Below are 12187 nucleotides of genomic sequence, written 5' to 3'. Positions count from 1 at the left end.
TCATTTGTGATCAGATTTCAGGTCTAAATCTACTATATATCTGCAGCTGGAGTGTAGCATTTTACTTAAAGGATTTATGATTCGCAAAACTCATGTTTTCTCTTTCTCCCTCTCATTTTTGAAGTGTTGTAATCTGCTCTTAGTGGAGAACATGAAGGATCCCCTCTGTTTTAAGGTGTCTGACCAAACGATCCCTAAACAGCAACACATTGTTCAGGTAAAATATTCAGACAGGGAATTTTATTACTTGAACACTTTGTAGTTGCATTACTTGTTTTGTGTTAAAAGAAATGAAAAAGGCAATGAAAGCTAAAAATCTTATGATACTTCTCTGTAGGCTAAAAACCAGGAGGAGAAGCGGCTGTGGCTACATTACCTCAAAAGGATGATAGTTGAAAACCATCCTGCATCCTTACCCCAAAAAGTAAGAGTTGTTTTTTTTTTTCTTTATGTCAAACTATGCATCATTGTGTTAAGGATAATGCACAGTCAAAATTGACCAACATTTTGAGTTCCGCTAGTTCAGTTAGGAATTGTTTACAGATGGACACCAGAGCACTAAATATCTATTTATAACATGTTTTCCAGGCAAGGCAGGTTCTTGGTGACAACTTTTGTCAATGTAAGTAGGCTATTATTTGAATTCTTGTCTTTATCAACTATCACTTGTTGCAATGAGTGTGACTAGTTGTGGATTATTCATGTTTTGTGCCATACTAGCACCACAGTTTGATCAGGAGCCAATAAGAAAACCAATGCCTTCTCCACGAATGGATGATGTTCAAAGCTACCACAGAGGAAGAAGGCAATCAGGTCTGGCATGTAGTGTTCATTAGAATTCTTTAAAATGCCAAACCGCGCTATTTCAGATACTCATAAAAGTGAACTGCATAACTCCTGACAGAGCCACCAGAGTTCATCTACACCCCTGAGAAAGCCAAAAAAAGCCTTCCCCTCCTCCTAGAGGGTAACCTGCCATACAAGCGAGGGAGGAGACAGTCTGGTGAATATAATCTGATCTCAGATTTTTTACAATTCTAACAAATATTAAAATATATATATATATATATATATATATATATATATATATATATATATATATATATATATATATATATATGTATATATATATATTTCATTTATTTATTTTTTTCAGTATATTTTTCATTGTATATGTTATATAGGTTTAGTATTGATTTAGTGTTGTTTAAGTTATATTAATGCTGGCATCAATTTACAACTATTGTAAAGTTTCTGAAGTTTAAAGTCTAAAATCTAATATAATCTTTATATACCTCAAGCACCTGCCAAAGATATTGAAGCTGCGTTCCAGCAAAGTGGTGAGTGTAGACTTTAGTTCTTTCACTTTCTATAATTCTGTAATCTTGTTGACAAAGCCTATATATATATATATATATATATATATATATATATATATATATATATATATATATATATATATATATAAAAAGTAAAATAATTTTTGTTTCTATCTTTCTCTTTCTGGTCTGCCATGGCTTCACTGTTCATGGAATCCAGGTTCTTTAAAGGTGTGAGAGGATTTCACTTTCTTACATTAAACATTATATATTATATAGCCTTAATTCTATAGTTTTTGCCACGTGATGCAAACTTGTAGCAATAGGTTTTGTTTATACTTTTGGTATCAAAGCTGTGATTAAATGTTGTTCTAAGGTCCAAAATGACATGCATATAATATTTGTATATCTATGCTTCTGTCCATTTGCTGGGTTTCCAGGCTGGCAGTGAAGAGGAACTGTGCCCACAGGCTGATAGCATGGGCTCATCAGGGAGTACCAGCACTCTGGCATCCTCTGTCATTGAAGTGGAATCTGGCCGTGATGATCTGGCTTTATGTCATGACGAGGTTGACATGACCCCACTCCCTCCACCTCCAACACTGTCCATTACTGAGGAAATCATGCAGTTCATTAATGAGAGCCGTGCCCGACAAGGCATGGCAGAGTTAACATCTGAAGTGGTACATATAGAACATTTTGACACCTAAAACAATATGCCAAAACAGTAACTCCTTTAGTAACTCAACACAATGCTTCTTTGCTATTGGTATACACATTGACATCAGTGACTTTGTATTAATAACGCTGTTAATGTAAGCTTCTAGTTATAAGGAAATTTAATTGTATTATTTTTTTTGTTTTCCAATGTGCCAGTTGACTCCAGAGTCCCCGGAAGTCCAGTCATCAGAGCCACGGCAGTTAGATGAATCTGAACCACTAATAGCTGAGGTGGATGAAAATAAATATCAGACCAATGATACCGAAAGATCAGAACCAGAAGAAATGCTGGTAGATGGGTCAGACAAAGAAGACGACAGCCATCCATCCTGTGAAGCAAATGTTGATCCAGCAGAGGAGCTTGAGAAATCATCATCACTATTGCACAGCTCCGAAAAAGTGAATCAATCAGACGAGTTGGCATTACAAGAGCCCAGTCATATTGAATCATCAAAACCAGAAATGGTAACAGTCACAGATGAAAAAGGGGGAAAAGACACTGAGGAGGGCTCCGTTAGTAAAAGTACAGAACCTCAATTATCTGACAATTTGGACAAAGCCACCAATGACACAGCATTTACAGCTAAGTCAGTTTGTGCTCACATTTCTACTGCATTAAAAGCAACGGACAGCTCCCTTGTCCCCAAAGCAGAACCTGAGCAAAAACTTACCAAAAGTGACAAGCAAATTATTGAGAAGATACGCAGCTATTATGAGGCAGCAGAGGCAGGTGTCGAGGAGGGTCAGACACCCCGAAGAAATAGCTTCTCTCATATTCCTGCTGGATTAGTGAAAGATTCAGTCTCTCGATTCAATGTTTGTGTTCGCCACGACAGTCTACTTGAGCCTGAGAGTAGCCGCTCAGACTGTGTTGAAACTGATGCAGCATCTTTATTACTCCCAACATCAGACCAAGTTGACCAGAATTTTAACCATGATGAATCTGCTGATACAGCCATTTCTATTGCACATTCAGATGTTGTCCAAGAACAAAAAGAATTTTTAAACATCAAGATCGCAGATAAAAAGGATAAGGATAATTTTGAGTTCAGTCCCTGTATGGAACTCTGGAAAGAGAAAGAAAGAACTTGCCAAGATTCTCTGAAAGTCCCTTTCCCAAAGGAAAAGGTATGTGGTGATGAAACAATAGCTTCTAATGAAAACAAGACATTCCAAAATTGCGCAATAACCGAGATGCAGCATAAACATGATCGTTCACAATGCTATCCAGACACTTCGGACACATTTAAACTGCAGACAAAAGAGACAGCTGATAAACCTCTTCAATATGGAAGTAGATTAAGTGCTAGGATGTCCTCTCATGGAAACCTGGATAGCCTTCCCAGTCAGATTAAAGTTGGCCGTTGGTCTCGTCAAGGCAAGGTGGTAACCTGTAGTCGTACCCTTTATGAAGGAATGGAAGAGGTATCAGATTTAGGTTTTTTTGATGGTGGATCAGTCAATCAATGCTTGGTAGAAAACTCAGAAAAGATTCTTAATAAAGTGCAAATGCTTGCACGCATGTACACAGCAAAAGCAAGCAGCATGAAAGTACCACTACACCAGAAGAGAACACGAGTGAGTAGGGGAGCCTTGTCAGTGGAGGGAAAAGGGAGCACTTCTCCTAAGTCTCGGCAAGTACAACTACACCAGGGGGATATAAGGGACCTTAATCAGCCCATGGGTGAGTTCATAATCCATATATAATTAAATTATGATCTTGTTTGATATTATTCTACTCATTATTTTAAAATGTTGCCTACTGTTTTGTTGCAACAGAATCTTCAGTATCAACACCTGTTGAACCTTTTGGTCACATCATTTTAAGGGAGAAGCTGTCTACAACATATCACCAAGAAAATTATTGTAATCTCATTGGGCCCCCAGACAAAATGTCAACAAATGGATCTAATTCACTGTATTTTTCATCTGCTGAATCCTCTGCAACTTCAGTTCAAATATTAACAACTGTTGTGGAATCACAGATTTCTGTGATATCAGATCATAGAGAAAGCTCCTTAGAAAAATGGGAGTCTAACCTACATGAAGGAGATCACTCCTTGTCAGCTTGCGCTGAAACTCAAGTCCAAGCTGAGCCTGAAGTGCCATCCAAACTAGCCAGATTACCATTGGACGAGCATGCTGACAACGTACTACAATCCGTTCAGAAGAATCATTCACATGCTGTAGGCAAATCCACTGCAATAAATAGCACTGAACAAGGACCGATATTGCAAGAGGAGAACCTGGCTCTTGTGAGCAATTCTGTACCAAGTAGTGAATTTTTTATTGACTCAGTAATCATTAAACATTTAGAAAAAGAGACTCACAGTGTAGAGGAGAAAATGGGCTTAACTGTACAGCACTGTGGAAGCATATTGTCCATGAATGATAAACAAGATGAAATACATACAGGACATATGAATTCCAAGCAAGATCAATCTGATATTGAAACCACTAGCATGGAGGAAATAACGCCTGTAGTGACCTCTGTTAGTGAAGTTGATGCATGTCCCCAATTACAGCCAGCACCCTGTGTTCTAAACTCTGAAGTTATCTCTGAAGGATCTGACCTTTCGTACCCTGTAGCCCGGGATGTTACAACAAGCCCTACACAACTGATGCCTTTGATTGGTTCATGCAGCAAGTGTGATCCACTGGATGTTAAATCCAAAGGAGACTTAAGCAATAATTCAAAGACAATGAGCCCACCATGTACACCCCCTTTAGGTGGACCTCCTTTGGATGAGCTTCCAATGTTTACTAGCCAAAGACCTTCCAATCTACCCTCCACCACAGGAAAGAGAAGTTCCTTCACCAATTGGAATCCATCATCTCCAGCAACTCAGAGGTAGTCTGCTAAGCATGCCACAAACCAAGCTGTAGTTATAGGGTGTATCCATTTGATATTTAAGTTATGATGTTGTAGTTTATATTACAGCAGTCTAAGTATTTGATTTCTGTCTTATCTTGCCTTTTAGAGTACCACATACTTCATTGCAGTTTGAGGAACAGATCCAGGATACTTCAGCTTCTGGCCTTTCTACACACAGACAATCCTTTTCCCAAGCTACTAAGGATAAACCTTCAAACATTCCTTTCGGTTGTGTAAGTCCCTTAGACGCAAAACAACAGTCTGCCTTTAGCCCAAAATTGCGAATGCGGTCACCCTCTCCAATTAGAAGTGACCAGAACTCCAGATTGTCATCAACAGCCTCAGCTCTTACAAAGTCTCTTGCTGCCTCTTGTATTAGTCAGACAATTTCCCAAACCATGGCCAAGAGAGGTGCACATCTTCAGACTGCGTCCCCACCCATAATCTCCTCTCCTCCAACATCTTCTGTAAGGCTACGGTCACCATCACCCAAACCCATCACCTTCGACTCAAGTGCAGAGTCAGGTTTTAGGAATACATCCAGCACCGGGGTTGGGAGTCAACCCCTAAGGTCTTGTCCTTCCCCATTCAGATCGAACAGTCTTCAACCTAGTCCAGCAACAGTTCAGACCCCTCCTCCTTACCGTAGTCAACGCTCAATATCCCCTGCACCTCCAGTTAGCCTCCATTCAGCTCCATCTCCTAACAGCCTAAATTCTGCTGCTCTTGAAAAGCCTTCTTACACCAGTTTAAATGATAATAATAACAATAACAACAGCTTAAGTAATAACACCTGGGCCACTAACCCTAAAATAGCACCACCCTCAAATATGGGTGGATTCCCTCATTTCCATGATCCTCAAAGAAACACCTTGCACAACAGGGTTGCTCGTCCCTTTCCATCCTCTGAGCCTAGCTCCCGTGTACAGTCCCCTTCTATTTGCCCATCTCCAGTCACCAGAATCTGCTCCCCTCCACCTGCTCCAATCAACTCCGTTCATCTTGTAACAAAGCCACCAAATCCCAGAGCCCCCAGGCAAGGTGGCTTTTTTACCCCTCTATCTTTGGAGATCTCAAGATCAACCTCAGCTTGTTCATTATCCCCCTGTGAGAGCCCCAGAATCACTTCTCCACCCCCTATTGGCATTCCTACAAGTGTATGGGGTTTTGCTAATCCGCAGCCAAGAAATCCCTCATTAACAACTGCATATTCTCCAACAAAAGTGGAAGCAAACTCTACACAAAGAGGCACCAGAATCATCTCTCCTACCCCAATGGGAATGTCTTCATGTTCAGCAACCAACTCTCAGAGCCAGAGGAGGCTACGAGGAGCCAGTTTGCCCTTTGTTGCTCTAGGGGATAGACCACCCAGTCCAACTAGACACGAACGCAGGTCTTGGGCAGAAAGGGGACGATGGTCAGTGGGTTCAGAATTGGGGTTAATAAGTCCTCATGGGGGTTCATACAGTGGCAGCCCATCTTCTATCAGCCCTGGCCCTCTTTCACCCGTTAGACTAACAACTGAAACGACCACTCTTAGCGGAAAACCTTTCACAAGCATCACCTGGCCGGATGTACATGATATGCTAACTAAACACAACACAGAGCCCAGTACTGAAACTGTTGTTTTGTCCTGCACAGAGACAGAGCAAGATGACATAGAGGTTGCAGAATCGACTTGTCGGAGCACCCTGATCTGTCCATATGTTGCTCCAGCTAACCCAAATTTGAGAGAGAGTCCCATTCAGGGCCCAACCGAAGGCAAAACAGAAGAAAGTATTCCTAATCAAGGGTCCAAAACAACTTTAAAAAACAGTTATGCCACCACTGTCAACTTGCAGATTGCCGGAAATGGGAGGATAGCATCTTTTAGCAATGCACAAGTCAGCCTAACTCAGACACTGTCCCCTGTAGCAGACAGTCAGAGCAGGAGAAGGGTCAGCATAAATAGCTGCAACTTCTCAATGCAGGACTGCAAAAGGCTTTGAGTGGTGTGCTCCTGAGGTCTGGTATGGTGCCTTGTTCTTCATAGACACTTTATCTGGCACTTTAGCATGAAGCAGAGGATTCAGCTTAGAGATCCATGTTCACTTCACACAGACAAAAAAATAAAAATAATTATGGACTATAAAATACGGGTGTCAGCCAGTTGATGCTATGGTCAATTAATTTTTTTTAACCCTCAACCCTTCTTCCTGGCCAGGATACCAGTAAAAAATCAGTAAAAGACTGCTTTGCTATATTTGGCAGTGTTCATTTTATCGCTTTTAAGACTCTGTCATATACAAATTTATTATATGTAATATAACTAAAGCCTGTGTCATTAAAGGCTTTCAGTTGGCTGTGATATATATCAAAACTTATTTATGAAGTAGTTGTTTTCTGGCACTTAACTTGTTTCTTTGTTTTGCACATTTGTCTCGAATGTGGTCCAGACGTGTCTGGAAAATAGTGTTTCAGACAAAACATTCTTGTGTATGTTAAAATTATTTTTTATTGCCAGTGTTCTATATGGATTTGGTTAATAATACATTTGAAAACAAGGGAACACGAATCGCTGCTTTGATTGTTGTTAATACAAACATCAAAACATCTGATCTGATATTATGCATTGATGAAAATGTTTGCTGTACACAATGAAAAAGCATTCCGTCACGCCCAAGAAAAGTATTCTGGTGTGGACTAAGAAAAGGCCATGCTGATCAAATGGATTCTTGATTTTGATTAAATTTTTAGTTTATTTTTAATGTAATACGTTGTTGATTTCTAAAGGAGATTTTCACAATCAATGAATGCTTAAGTCAACTGAAACTATATCTCAAATTTATTTACAGAAGGCCTTTATGCTTCACACAATGCCTGCAAAAAATGGTGCAAATAATACAAATGTTCACACCTGTTATCTGTACTTGAGGTCTAAAAAAAAAAATTTCACACTGTATGGAAAATGTGTTCTGTTATTTGTACCTAAATAAAACCTGCATAGTGTAATTCTGATTGAGCCATTATATTACCATTACTTTATTTTTAGATAGAAAATATGTATTTTACAGTGACATCATGATAGATTTTGTATGGGTCTAAAGGAGGGGCCTGAAGAAAAAAAAAAGCCTAGGGCCTGAAGAAAAAGAATGTCACATTTTTCTAAAAAGAAGTAGTTCATAGCATGTCAAACTAAAGAAAATCTGAAAACTGCATTTACAGACAAATAAATAAACATGTACAGTATAGATAAAGTTGCATTAGACTACATAGCAAAGGCGGAACCATATTGTTTTAGTGCACCAGTATTCGGCTTATAGGGGTCATATGATGCAATTTCAAGTTTTCCTTTCTCTTTGGAGTGTTACAAGCATAGATAGGATCCATTAAGTTACAAAGACTAAAGTCTCAAAACCAAAGACATATTATTTATCAAAGTTTTCTGCCACGCCCACATAAAACTGCTCATTCAAACACTCCCCCACATGTGTAAATATTTGCATAATGCTGCCCAAATTTTCGTGCAAAGAAAGAAGGCATGGTTTCAGTAACCGCAGTTAGTGTTGAAGCAGCCATGTCAGGGAGATGCTGTGTGTTTCTTGGTGAAAGCAAAATCACTTTATTTGGCCTTCGGAAAGTAGATGCATTTAGGAAGCTTTAAGATTACTTGCAGCAGAACAGTAACACATTTTATGGATGACCGTTCTGTGAACCTAGAAAGATTACTTACAGCAGAACAGTAACATTTTATGGATGACGGTTCTGTGAACCTAGAAGAGGAGGTCATTCTGACAATCTATAGACAATCTGGCTATATTTTTTTATTAGTTTAATTATTTACCATTGACTGTTCAAATGCTGAGTTTTGCACATCGTACGTGCATGTGTGTATGTGTGTGTGTGTGTTTGAGAGAGAGAGAGAGAGAGAGAGAGATAGACCACTGTCTGTCACTCCACTCCCCTTTCGAGCTTGAACTGATGTAAAAATTAGGACATTATTCATTTATATTTACAATTATTTTCAAATATGAAACTCGCAATTATGGAAAGGGGTGTTACATTCCCGATTAGTGCTTGTGGCATTCGGCCAATCACAATGCACTGGGTCAGTCAGCCAATCAGAGCAGACTTTGGTTTTTTTGGAAGGAGGGACTTTGTAGAAAAGTAGTGGCATAGAGGACCTACAATAATGTATAGTATTTGAAAAACAATGTGTTTTTTTTAACATTAATGCATGTCAACATATTCTTTTACAATAAATACACAAAATAATGAAAATAAAGCATCATATGACCCCTTTAATGCTGATTTCTACTCGACACGTTCGATTGGGTGCGTGCGGAAAATATTACGTTCTTTTACGCTCTACATAATGACGTCACTGGCGATGAAGTAATGGCATCAAGTCAAACATTCATTGAATCAAACATTAAAATCATTAAATCATTAATCATTAATCATTAAAAGCTTACAATTAAGTTTTGCAACGCACCCAAATACAGTAACAGCAATAATTTGCATATAAGGATTTAAAGGGAACAAGTCGAGAACGAGTCTTTTGTTCGTTATATGGGTCGGCTCGGTGTTCATCTTCAGTTCTCTCTTCACAGCAGTTCAGTCAGTGTACTGTTTGAGTAAATGAATTACTCAAGGATATTGGTTTGTTTGAACTCAGAGGGAGTGTCAGCCATGTTAAAAAAGTTAACATGCGAACCGGTTAAAACGATTCAGTTCGATTTGGTACATCAAAGATTCGTTCGCGAACCGGATATCACAAACTGCTTTGTTTTGAACTCTCTCTCACAACAGACACGGAAGAGAAGACAATGCTAAAGTCATAGTTTTTGCTATTTTTGGACCAAAATGTATTTTTGATGCTTCAAAAGATTCTAAATGACCCTCTGATGTCACATGGACTACTTTGATGATGTTTTTCTTACCTTTCTAGACATGGACAGTATACCGTACACACAGCTTAACCCTCTTGGCGCCACGGTCGAGTTTACTCGACAAGATGCGGCACTGAATAAAACGGACTATTTTGTCAAATATGGTGTCAAATTTCATGCAACCTCCCCTGCACTAGATAGCAGACATGTAATACTTCATCTCTGACTGAAAAAAACGCCATGCTCCTATACAAAATCTTCGAGATAGAGTGCATTGAATCAGTGCGATAAAAAGCGGAGCTTGTGTGAGAGTGAGCCATTTTATCTTAACAATATTGTCAACGTCAGCGAGTATTGGCATTAGATTATTATTATTTTCATTATTATTATTATCTAGTGGCATCAATAAAGTTTCAATAAAGCCGCAATGAGGTGTTGGAACTTTTATTCGCGGACACTGATTCTGAAGGGGAATATCTGCATTCAGAAGATGACGGTGATATTGAAAGTGAAAGTATAGCCCTACACCAAGCACAAACGGTGAATCCTTTGCCCAATGTGAATAAATGGTCATTTGCCAAATGTCAGAGGTGTGAACAATGTTTGCCAGGGTCGGAGTGTTCATCGTGAAATTAGCAGGCAAGTTTTTGTTGCGGGGACGAGGCGGGAGATTTTTACAGCGCTAGACATGTATATTTGTCTTCTGACCGCACCTCTCCGCAATCGCGGCGACAGTATTGTAGTGGAGACTTTGTCTAATGCCTCTGGGTATGTTAGACGAGGTCGAAGTATTCATAGGACCGTTAGGAGGCAAGGTGGGGAGTCGCAATGACCCTGACAGTAGCACATTCAGCGCGTGCGCGAGGCAGATCTGGCCGCGCTGCTGATAGCAGAAGCAGAGGCGATGCGACACGGGGCATAGCTTTTGAACTAAACAGGTCTTGTCTACTTGTGTTTGTGTGTCATATGAGTAATATATATGTGCCCCATACATGGAATCAGAGTGCCTGCTGCATGTAGTAAATTGAAAATCCCAACCGCTACATGCATTCGGTTTGTTTCTACCATTTATTAGTAATGATTTACAGTTTTTTTATTGCTTACTATTTACCTGAGCATTCAGTATTGTGCAATATAGCACACAGAAGGTGAGGGAAATTTTTTTTGGGGAAAGAAGTGCTCCATTTTATCATTTAAATATGTGACTTTTCATGAAAATTCTATAATTCAAGATGACCACCCCATATGACGTCATAGTATGCAAATTAGATGGGAAAATAAAATCCCTACATAAACATTGGGTCATCCTTAATATTTTTATAATTGACAGAAAGTCTCTATCTTTTATAAATTTTAAGATATAGCCTTTTGAAATTAAGATGTCAAAATCGAACGTTTTAGGAAAAAACCTCTGGCGCCTAAAGGGTTAATGGAGGGACTGAGAGCTCTCGGACTAAATCTAAAATATCTTAAACTGTGTTCCAAAGATAAACGGAGGTCTCACGGGTTTGGAACAACGTGGGAGTGAGCTATTAATGACATAATTTAGATTTTTGGGTGAAATAAACCTTAAAGTCTTGAAGATATAAAGTAAATAAATTAGGTGTCATCAGCGCAGAAACCATGATCCACTTACTATACATAATCCATTGCGATGTATTTGTTATTAAATGAACCTACGTTTTGCCAGATTCATTCAAGCCCCCGTTTTACCCCCGCTCATAACATTAGCACTGAATCAGTTCAGAATCAATCACTAAAAGAACCAGTTCGGTTCAGACGCTCTGTGTCATTCTGCTTCACGCTGAATCACGCATGCGCAGTATCATCAGCTCCTCGGTTCTCAAATCGGACGCGTCCGAAAGAAACAGGGGGGCAGGGTTTCATATTTTATTGAAGCAGCCCTGGGCGCCGCCATTGGCTAGCGGACCCCCACCTGCTGTTAACATTCCATTGACTCCCATTCATTTTGGCGTCACTTTGACAGCGAATAACTTTACATCTGAGGCGTTTAAATACTCAATTTGTCCATTAATTATTTCTAAAGAAACACAAAAATTTAAATTTAAAAATTTAAGTAAAACGGTTAAACAGTTTACTGATGATCCGAAAACCGATGACACCGGTTATATATAGTGGTGGGCATAGATACATTTTTTTAATCTAGATTAATCTCACTGTGATCTTGAAATTAATCTAGATTAAAATGGCTCATTCGAATCCTGCCGAAGGCATTCAGAATATGTGTGTTACCCAAATAAAATTGACAAATGGTAAGCCTTTGAGAAGGGGTTTATCAAGCTAGGTGGTGCATTAGAAAAGGGGCTCATCTCCTGTTTCCAAAATGCATCATAAAGTGCTTGGAAAAGCTGTAAACTAATTCCTTAAACTAATTCCTTAAC

At 39.1% G+C, this 12187-nt stretch overlaps 1 protein-coding gene across 2 annotated transcripts in view; it reads left to right on the top strand.

The window, feature by feature from the left end:
• LOC113115141 (uncharacterized) overlaps nucleotides 1-7905 on the top strand; it is a 41167-nt gene extending 33262 nt beyond the window's left edge. For both annotated transcript variants that reach the window (XM_026282456.1, XM_026282458.1), the window contains 11 exons: nucleotides 125-217; nucleotides 338-424; nucleotides 589-622; nucleotides 721-813; nucleotides 905-1003; nucleotides 1302-1340; nucleotides 1540-1550; nucleotides 1760-2002; nucleotides 2196-3723; nucleotides 3819-4890; nucleotides 5021-7905. In XM_026282456.1, coding sequence (XP_026138241.1) covers nucleotides 125-217; nucleotides 338-424; nucleotides 589-622; nucleotides 721-813; nucleotides 905-1003; nucleotides 1302-1340; nucleotides 1540-1550; nucleotides 1760-2002; nucleotides 2196-3723; nucleotides 3819-4890; nucleotides 5021-6902 — 5181 coding nt within the window. In that variant the 3' untranslated portion in view covers nucleotides 6903-7905. The remainder of the gene's footprint in view (nucleotides 1-124; nucleotides 218-337; nucleotides 425-588; nucleotides 623-720; nucleotides 814-904; nucleotides 1004-1301; nucleotides 1341-1539; nucleotides 1551-1759; nucleotides 2003-2195; nucleotides 3724-3818; nucleotides 4891-5020) is intronic.
• Nucleotides 7906-12187: the final 4282 nt, after the last annotated feature.

Source organism: Carassius auratus, chromosome 15, assembly GCF_003368295.1.
Source record: "Carassius auratus strain Wakin chromosome 15, ASM336829v1, whole genome shotgun sequence".
Taxonomy (NCBI): Eukaryota; Metazoa; Chordata; class Actinopteri; order Cypriniformes; family Cyprinidae; genus Carassius; species Carassius auratus.
The sequence above is the reverse complement of the archived record's forward strand: the minus strand, read 5'-3'. Positions and strand labels throughout refer to the sequence as shown.